This window comes from Dreissena polymorpha, chromosome 2 (genome assembly GCF_020536995.1).
Source record: "Dreissena polymorpha isolate Duluth1 chromosome 2, UMN_Dpol_1.0, whole genome shotgun sequence".
NCBI classification, from domain to species: Eukaryota; Metazoa; Mollusca; class Bivalvia; order Myida; family Dreissenidae; genus Dreissena; species Dreissena polymorpha.
The window spans coordinates 152461701-152471723 of record NC_068356.1 but is presented as its reverse complement, the minus strand read 5'-3'; the positions used below and the strand labels follow the sequence as shown (position 1 = coordinate 152471723).

Genomic DNA, 10023 nt, shown 5'->3' with positions numbered 1-10023 from the left:
AGTTCTTATGCATGGTTCTATAAATGAGATATAGCCCTAAAAAGTTACATCATAAAATAACAATAACAAGAAAGGGCAATAACAGTTACGTAAGAAAGTATACGGTTATGGTTCTTGTGCCTTGATAATTATACACCCATGAAGTTTCATGTTAAAATCTTGTATAGTATCTGAGATATAGCCCTAGTTACATCATACAAAAACAACAAAGCGAAATAACTCTTATTTCAGAAAGCGACGGGTTATGGTTCTTGTGCATGGCACCTCTCCTCAGCTATATTTATACACCCATAAAGTTTCATGTTGAAAACTTATATTGAATTTCTGAGATAAAGCACTGAAAAGTTTGTGAGTGACTGCACTGACAGACAGACCAACGGTACGTTTAAGAATATTTAGCGTACCCGGGGTACATTAAAGTATACTTAAGAGTACACGGGGTACTTTAAAGCATTGCCCAAGCCGAACCGACAATTACCAATCGAGCTTATTGACATGTTAAATAAATGATGATAGTGGTAAATATGATTGTGTGAAATATAATACAATAGTTTTCCTGAATTGAGTGTACATGTGAATTAGCTAAAATAATGATAAAAACACCGATTGGGATTAAACATTTGTGGAACTGAATTTGGTTCATAATCAGTTTTTAACTTTTTTAAGGTGAAATAATATATATATATATATATATATATATATATATATATATATATATATATATATATATATATATATATATATATATATATAATCTGAAAGTATTTTCTTAAATCAATGCTATATCTTTGTATTAAAAAACTGCAACACTCATGACTGTAAATTAAGCATTACCATATTTCTTTACAACGTAATGCATGTACATCATCGATATATATAGCATTTAAAACGAAAATCGTTTTAAAATTCAAATGTTTGCATGGTGTTAGAACTACTGTTTTGATATCTTTGTTGTGAACAATGTGTTTAGGTTCAACGTCCGAAAAAAAAGATGTCCGAAAATAACTGCGAGCTGTTAAAACGCGAAATTAAGTTGAATTGAAACAACAATGCGTTAAATATTATTTTTCATCAATCTGACATTTTTCACGGCAACTGATCGGAGCAATATCACGAGGGTACTGTGAAAATCGTCAAATCTCACGATCTGACAATATTGACTGTTATTGACGCTTCACCGGTCTATTTCGTTTCCGTAGAGATAGCTAATGTCGTCCGTTTGTAAGCTCAAATTTGATTGGCTGACGGGTTCAATGGCTTATTCTAAAAATAAATGCTGCTCGAGCAGCATATTGCTGCTCGAGCAGGAATTTTGCTGCTCAAGCAGCATTGAAATGCTGCTCGACCAGTAAATTGCTGCTCGAGCAGCAATATCCTGCTCGAGCAGCATTTTAATGCTGCTCGAGCAGCATTTTTTTCTGCTCGAGCAGAAGTTAAAGTTTCGACCCCTTTGGTGCGCCATAGGTGCTGCTTTGCAAGATGTGATATTGCAGTGATCACAGTTGGTACCTGGGCACAAAAGTACATCTCGTTCTGAAAAACAGCAGACGATTAAATCAAGAGAAATCAAGATGTCAATCGACCATCGGACAAATTGTACGCACTTGTCTCGAATATTAACGGATTATTATACATAGTCCTTAATATGTCTTTTAATGTATTATATTTCTAACAGGATCGACACAAAACACAGAACAGTTCAACTATGATACCAATATAAATGTCAACGTTCACATAAATACATTATTTTATTATATCAGTAAACACGAGCATGTTAACAAAATCAATAACAAATGTCACGACCTCAGCCTCTTGTTAGGGATTTCATAGATTTCTTCACACACTTATATTCGTGTCTTCATGTGTTAACCCTTTTAGAGTTTGACAATATGGCTTAGATGTTAATACAGTTTGCAGCATATGTGTCAAAACATAATACGTGTAATTGTTACAATAAACGGTACCAAAATTACATCGAAGTCGCTGATGATTAAAATACACAAAACGTACTTTTAAAGCATACATCTCACTGGGTTGTGAAAACCATATTTACAATAACATAATATAATAAATGTGTCAGTATTCTAAAATCTTCGTAACACGTGTGGGCATTACGTATTTATATATTATACATGATACCAGTTAGCACAAACATGTTCACAATTCAAAAATGGAAAAACTGTTTAACTTGATTTAAAAAAATGAGTTTTCTATTTGTGATCGGATTTTATTGTTTTAATCCGTAAAACATAGTTATGAAAGTATATACTTACGTTCGCGTGCTTTATCTGGTTGATTGTAACGACATAATCTCTGTCTTTACCCGCGTGTATTCTCTTAAACTTAAATGTATCCGCATTCGAAATAACAATGTCTGCTGCTGAATTTGATGGAAGCTGCTGTGGGACAGTGCAGGTTTTCGGTACAGCCAGCAGAAATTTTCCAATCAGTAGTTTATTTTGTTCTCTGTAACCATTGCATTTCTCCGACCAATTCTTGTTCGTTGCAAACTCTTAAAAGGTAAATGCACACATAACGATGTAGTTCAATTAACAGTGTCATTATATTACCAATCGGCACGGGTATTCCGAATTTTGAAGGAACACACTTTTTAAAGAATATTAAGATAAATTCCATTTAAACAAAGTTGCACATATACACAAGATTAGAGAACAAAATAATACGGTCAAAATTCCTTTATGTACGATCATATACACATTGAAGTTATTCAACTATATCATTTTGCTAAGATTCAAATAGAGTTAAAGAAAAGGTGATAGCATTCAATTATAGGCTAATATTTGCTATACAGGAACAACATACAAAGATCCATAATTCTGCACAAAAAAAACTTATTTAAGCTACAATTACATTCTTCAAGATCAACTTCACAAAAAGGCCATTCATTATCTAAAGTTTGAGATCCACCTAGTGAAAGAGGAGTTAACAACACAAGCGCAAAATGACCATATATTCTATAATTGTTAAATAGGCTTTACTTATGTAAAATAGTGCTGCTGCAAAAGTTCCGATTTTAACGATAATCAAAATATTGAGGTCATAAGATGGACACTTTTAACAAGACCCGCAAGGCAATAAAGGGCACTGAATAGTATTTAATCCAAAATGAAGACCTTATTCTGCCAAACCTCCACGCAGATAAATTAATTCCTTTACAAACAACTCCACATTGAGGTTATTTAACTGTAAAATCTAGAGGGAAAATAATCAAATAATAAACAGGAGGCCAAAGCACAAGCTCAAGGGGACTATATATTTGATAGTGGAAACAAGAAAAAGCGCCACAATTTAGAAAAAACTCGTCACAGTAAAATGCCTTTCTTAACGATCATCAGAACAATAGTCATTTTATTCTGATAATATGACAACGATTCAACCAATAAGGACAATGCTAAATAACTGCCACTCAGTGAATTTTATTTCGTTATGTCAACCGCCCACCTTGTATAATTGTCAAAACAAATCAAATTATGCCGGTAGCTGCATGACAGTTGTAAACAGTTACAGATAGAAAGACTGAACCTGGAACGTGGACCAGAATTATTTACGAAATATTTAAATGTAAACTCGACATGATTTCATAGCACAACACAACTTAATTTAATCGTCATTATTGGCAGTTCAATTCATTTTAATTACTATAAATATTAATATAAGCAAGTTTTAGATGCAATTCGTAGCTAAATAAAGTTTTCTGTCTGATGAATGCTGATAACAAAACTAACGACGGATCAAATAGATATAGTTTTGATAGAAAATGGGATTGACATTTGAGTTTATTAGCTGGACAGTTATGGGTTATTTCATTAAAACGACCAGCTATAACACAACATACCGGAGGCAAATTATGGCGCATGCATCATAATACACCATGAGTAATTATTTCATATCATTCATAATGCCCAATGCCTCATTTTGACGCATACCTCATAGTGTTCCATTTTTTCAAACTGTAGCACGACTCATACTGACACGTGCCTTCTTATATCTAAAGAATCAGTATGTCTTACGACTAAGCGCCACTTCCTTATCTAAAGAATCAGTATGTTTCATTGATCAGCGTCATATTCATGTAATATCCCATTTCTTATCGCATGCTTCATAATGACCCATGAATATAAATTTCCAATCAATAATAATGTCTTATTTCTCATAATGACACATACATTATACTTTAATATTACGCATAAAGTCATATAACTCATAATGACACATTCCTTTTAACTAGAGATGCAATATGTTCTGCTCTCCTACCTCGGAGGAAATAAAAGTATATATATATTTATTCGGACATTAACCGATAAACATATCACTATAATTAATTTATTAACCGGTGTTCTAAACATCATCTAAATGTGTGAATGTTCAAAATGTTCCTAGCATGTGACACAACACGAACATGAACTGCCTTTAAGAAATTTGGTCATATTTGATTGATAACGTTGGTATTAAGCGGCCATATCATGTTTGTGACATTAATGTATAATTGATAAAATAACTTGTGTAATACTATTTTGAATGTTCGTTAAGCTTTGAATGTAATTGTCAAGTGAAAACGCAAATAGATAAAAAAAATAACGGAAACAGTATAAATTTAAATTATTGTTTTCGGGGGGGGGGGCGGTCGCTAACGTTTCGATCGTATCGCTTACCGCAATTTTGGTAAGTTTGTCGTTTTTTCCGTTGCTTTTTATGTTTAAAGTTCATTTGCTGTAATCATCTTGGTGTTTCCTTCCAATACAGGTCATCGTGAAGTACTGTTTTGTAATTAAATTACTTTAAACAATGGATTTATAATGAATTAAATATTGTGTCATACGGTAGTTGTGTCATATGGAAGACTAAAATTACTAATGAAAATAGTAAATGGTTATAAAGCAAAAATGACTTCAACAGAATAAGATTTTTGCAAATAAAGATTAAGTTGATACAATTTATATTTTGAAACACTTTGGAGATCACAATGTCTCGAAGATTGGTTCACAAAACATCAGATACGCAGACCAGTATCAAGTAAGCAGACCAAAGTCTCTATAGATTATTGAGTCATTCAGTTCTGGGTGTAATACAGTGTTGTTTTGTTCTTTTATGATTGTTATCGCAAGTTAACTATACGTATTAATTACCGCTTATAGACTCCGCTCCACACAGATCACCGGTTTAATTTGTTCCGCAACTAATACATAACGAGTACTGCCAATTAACAACCGATCATCTATGTTTGCGACAGCTAATGTACTGGCCTATGGTAGTTTTACGTTGCTCATTGACATAGTATCAATACCCGTCGTCGGCATGGAATGTCGTTTGAAGTTGGCAAAAGCGTTATAGGAAGTAAGTATATTGCTAAACATGAAATGTTGGAAATTTATTCCATGGAAAATGCAGTTAATTTTAATAAAGCACTTTTCAAGTTAACCTATGCTAAACATGTGTAACCTGTTTACCAAACGTTCACTAGGTTAAACGGTTAACATGTTGCATCTCTACTTATAATGTCCCACGATTCCTTATGTTTCACGCATCATGGTGTCATATTCATTATAATGACCCTTGCATCGTATAGTCGAAGACGAATTATTCACCATGCATCAGAATGTCGTATTACAAACAATGTCCTATGACTCATAGTTGATCATGTCTTATAATGTCCTATGACTCATAGTTTATCATGCCTTATAATGTCACCTGAAGCATAGTTGATCATGCCTTTATCACATGACTCATAATGTTTCATGCGTTATAATGGAACACGACTCATAGTTTACCATGATCAACTACTCATAGTTTATCAAGCTTTATAATGTAACATAAATAAAAGTTAATCATGCCTTATAATGTCAAATGTCTCATAGTTTATCATGCCTTATAATGTCAAATGACTCAAAGTTAATCATGCCTTATAATGGCATATGACTCATAGTTTATCATGCCTTATAATGTCACATAACCGATAGTTTATAATCTCAAATGACTCATAGTTAATCATGCCTAATAATGTCAAATGAATCATAGAGTATCGTGTCTTATAATTACACACGAATCATAGTTTGCCATGACTTTTAAGTTTCATTACTCATATTGCCCCATGTGAGGACAGTGGTCTGGTGGTAGAATGCTGGTCTAGGGATCCGAAGGTTCCTGGTTCGAATCCCACACAGGGATTTTAGCAAAATATTAAACCCACGCTTGCTCTTCTCCACCCACGTGTATAAATAGGTACCTGTGAGGGAAATAAATAAATGTGCCGTGGCTGCCTTGTGCGCCATATGTGAACGGACGACTTACATCTCAGTGATATTGGGGTTAAAGTCGAAATCGGCTGAAGATGCGTTATCGAAGCAGACTATAAACCGCACCTTTAACCTTTAACCCCATGGATATATTTTATAAAGCCCCTTAATTTGACATTGGTTAGAGTACCCAAGGACTGAAAAGCATTCATACCGCATTATGCGCAATAAAACACCATACAAGTTGACTCAAAATGTCTAGTTAGCCTTCTGCAACAAGCGGTGGGTTATTGGCAAATCTAGTAAATTGACTTTGTAATATATTTAATGTTAAGAATATGTAAGACTTGGAGATTAAACAACATTTAGTCAAATCGCAATCTTGAACAGGTAATTTTTTTAAACAGTGATAGTGTAGACATATGACAGACATGGAAATTGTGACTCTTATCCATTTCCAAATTTAATATTCGAATGGTGGTTGTTTGTAATCGAAATACTTGTCATTCGAAAATGTATACTTAACATATAAACTATGTACTAAATGAGTATGTACACAATGCATGGGGAAAAACGAGTTTACCTTCAGCAACATAGCACATGTAACCGGATAAATGGGAATGGACTAAGCCAAGATGCAAGTTTCCCGCTGGTAATTCTTCGTCCAAACACACCGGAGCTGGAACAATAATATTATATTCGGTCAGACCGCAAACACAATTACCATCTGTTATTAAATTATATTCAATGGTCAGACCAAATACAAAATTAAATCTATTTTTAAGTATTATTTAATAAGAATACTATTAGGATTAAAAAAAAAGAGTTTTGTTTACAATTTCTAACAAATGGCAGGGTGAAAGCAAACATATGTGAAATTGGCAAAAATATATATGTATTGCCAATTTCAAAATAATAACATTAGCAGCATTACACAATATGTTATATTTTAATGCGTTCAGTCAATTTATAGTTATGTATATTGAAGACATAGTTGATTTCATCACAAAATGTTCATTTAATGTTAAAAACAAGAATCAATCGTTAGGCTGTATTTATGTTATAAAACATTTACAAAGTTTACTTTAAGCAACTTGACATCGGGAACTTTTGCTCATTCTTTTAAACATTAGGTATGAATTGAAAGGTCATACTTACTTTGCAGTTGTTTGAGAAGCCTGTCATATCCCTGCCATTCATTGAGGTCGACAAACGTCTTGGGCGTCAACGACAGCAATCCGGTTTTCAGAAATCCAACATCTTCACGTCGATTTCCTTTGTATGCGACCAAAAGTCTCATGCGATTTTCCACAATAATGTTTTCTAATGCAGACAAAACTGCAAATGTGAACCATCCTTTTGAAGCAGATTGATCTGTTATTAGAATTATTATTCTGTCATTATGATTAATTGAATTGTGAATAGTTTGTATAACTTCGGTTCCAGGTATCCTTATTTCGTCGTCAGTTTGACATGTGTAGCCATTCTTTTCAATAAAGAACCTCAATTGTTTTGCCTCACTTTTAGACGTTTCGTTGTCGTCTCCACTGTCATAAAATATAATCACTTTGGCGTTATTTTCACCGTGCGCCATGATTACACACACATGACTAACAAATAGATTTAAATGTCAGGAGCATATATATTGAAATCAATTTATATTAGAAATACTCCAGATTTAAATTCAATATCAATAATCCTTATATCCAGTCCGAATCACAATACCAATGTATTAAATTTCGATGTTATTTGATTAAAATCAGTCATTGTGACAAATATGAAATCGAAACCAAAAGTAATTTTATTACGTTCCTAGTTACTATTAATACAAACATACGGCTACACACCACAGATCGATACATTATAGACACCGCCTGAATGATTTTTGTAAGCTTAACATAGGTAAGCTTAACAGTTTAGACAATTGCGTTACGAAAATACAAATATATATCATGTAACTGTTTCACATTGTTAAATAAGTGATTGAACAAATAATTCAAATTTTAAAGCGCTTTGCAATACACATTTTAACTAATTAAATATACTCGCTAATATGATCTCATCATCATCATCAACAAAAACAACAAAGTCATCATCATTATCATAAGCATCATCATTGTCGTCGTCAACAAGAACAACGTCATCTTCATCATCATCATAATCAACAACAACAGCACAACATCATCATCATCATCTACGTAGTCGTCGTCGTCGTCGTCGTTATCATCATCATCATCATTATCATCGTCATCGTTATCATAATCATCATCATCATCATCATCATCATCATCATCATCATCATCATCATCATCATCATCATCATCATCATCATCATCACCATCATCATCATAATCATCATCGTCTTCGTCGTCATCATCATCATCATCATCATCATCATCATCATCATCATCATCATCATCATCATCATCATCATCATCATCATCATCATTATCATCATCATCATCATCATCATCATCATCATGTTCATCATCATCATGGTCATCATCATCATCATCATCATCATCATCATCACCACCACCATCATCATCATCATCATCATTATCATCATCATCATCATCATCATCATCATCATCATCATCATTATCATCATCATCATCATCATCAAAATCAACAACATCATCATCGTTACCATTATCATCTTCTTCGTAATCTTCTTCTTTCTTTTTCTCTTATGTTATATGATTATAAGCAACATATCATCATCATCATCGTTATTATCATAATAATAATAAAAATCATAATCCTTATTATTATAATCAACATAAAAATAAATAGAGGATATTTGTTCATGTCAGTGTAAGATTTTTAGTTATTTCGTGAGTGATCATAGAAAATATATTTTCACGAGACTCAGTGGCGCAGGAACACATTTTCTGTTTCTATTATGTCCTTTTTTCAAGAAAATAATTAATAGCTAATTCCCTTTCGCTGAAAAGTTACCCTTTCTCCCGTGGCGTGCCTCAATTCATTTCAATACATAACATGACGTCATCATACCATCAAAATGCTCCGGTTAAACTCTTTTACAATGTAAATAAACGGTGAAAAAAGCATAAAATAAAAAAAAAATGTGTTGGATTCGATGGAATATCGTTTTTAATTCACTCAAGGTCATAATATATATATCTTGAAGTAAATCTTGATATGATAATCTAAAAATAGAAAAAAGTAGTGATAATAATAATTTGTTTATTTTTACTGCTGTTATTTCACTGCAGAAATTTCATATTTTATCATTAGGTATAAAAGAATTATTGCTTGTTCTAATTCAACTAGTAATGGTAACATTTGGAAAATAATATACTTTAACAGTATATTTTAGAGGCGAACTATGAGTCTATGACCATCTTTAGTAAAGAGGTTTTCATTGATTGAATCATCTTATCGCACGCATATACACTATAGAAAATTATATTTAAAAATAGTCCTGTTTGCTTTATAAAGGTAATCTTTTCTTCAAATACCAACGGTTGAGAATTAAATTCATGTCTTTCCGCCTAAACTGGATTTTTGCTAAGAAGAAACTTTATTTAAACAGAAAATATCATAAAAGCGGAAAGTTTCGTCATTACTTAGCCTGTGCGGACTGCATAGGCTAATCTGTGACGACACTTTACGCACATGCATTAAACTCATTTTTCCTGAGCATGGCCCATATATATGTTGTCGTATGTTTGCTTGTGTTTGCTCTTATGAAGCCACTTAGTCTTGAATAATTCGCAAAGTTAGCCCCACGTCATTATGAGTA

The 10023-nt window shown here is 32.8% G+C and overlaps 3 protein-coding genes and 1 long non-coding RNA gene across 5 annotated transcripts in view; 1 reads left to right on the top strand and 3 right to left on the bottom strand.

The window, feature by feature from the left end:
* The window catches only part of LOC127869465 (uncharacterized), a 314131-nt gene that overhangs the window by 120934 nt on the left and 183174 nt on the right, over positions 1-10023 (bottom strand). The window lies entirely within an intron of this gene.
* The window catches only part of LOC127869500 (uncharacterized), a 293685-nt gene that overhangs the window by 138295 nt on the left and 145367 nt on the right, over positions 1-10023 (top strand). The gene's annotated exons all lie outside the window — the stretch shown is intronic.
* The window catches only part of LOC127869464 (uncharacterized), a 239366-nt gene that overhangs the window by 120934 nt on the left and 108409 nt on the right, over positions 1-10023 (bottom strand). The gene's annotated exons all lie outside the window — the stretch shown is intronic.
* On the bottom strand, positions 837-8046 carry LOC127869473 (uncharacterized). Its single transcript, XM_052412085.1, has 4 exons — positions 7413-8046; positions 6838-6933; positions 2274-2512; positions 837-1533 (listed from the first exon to the last, which is right to left on the bottom strand). Exons 1-4 carry the CDS (start codon positions 7846-7848, stop codon positions 1264-1266), a joined length of 1041 nt encoding a protein of 346 aa, XP_052268045.1. The 5' UTR covers positions 7849-8046; the 3' UTR covers positions 837-1263.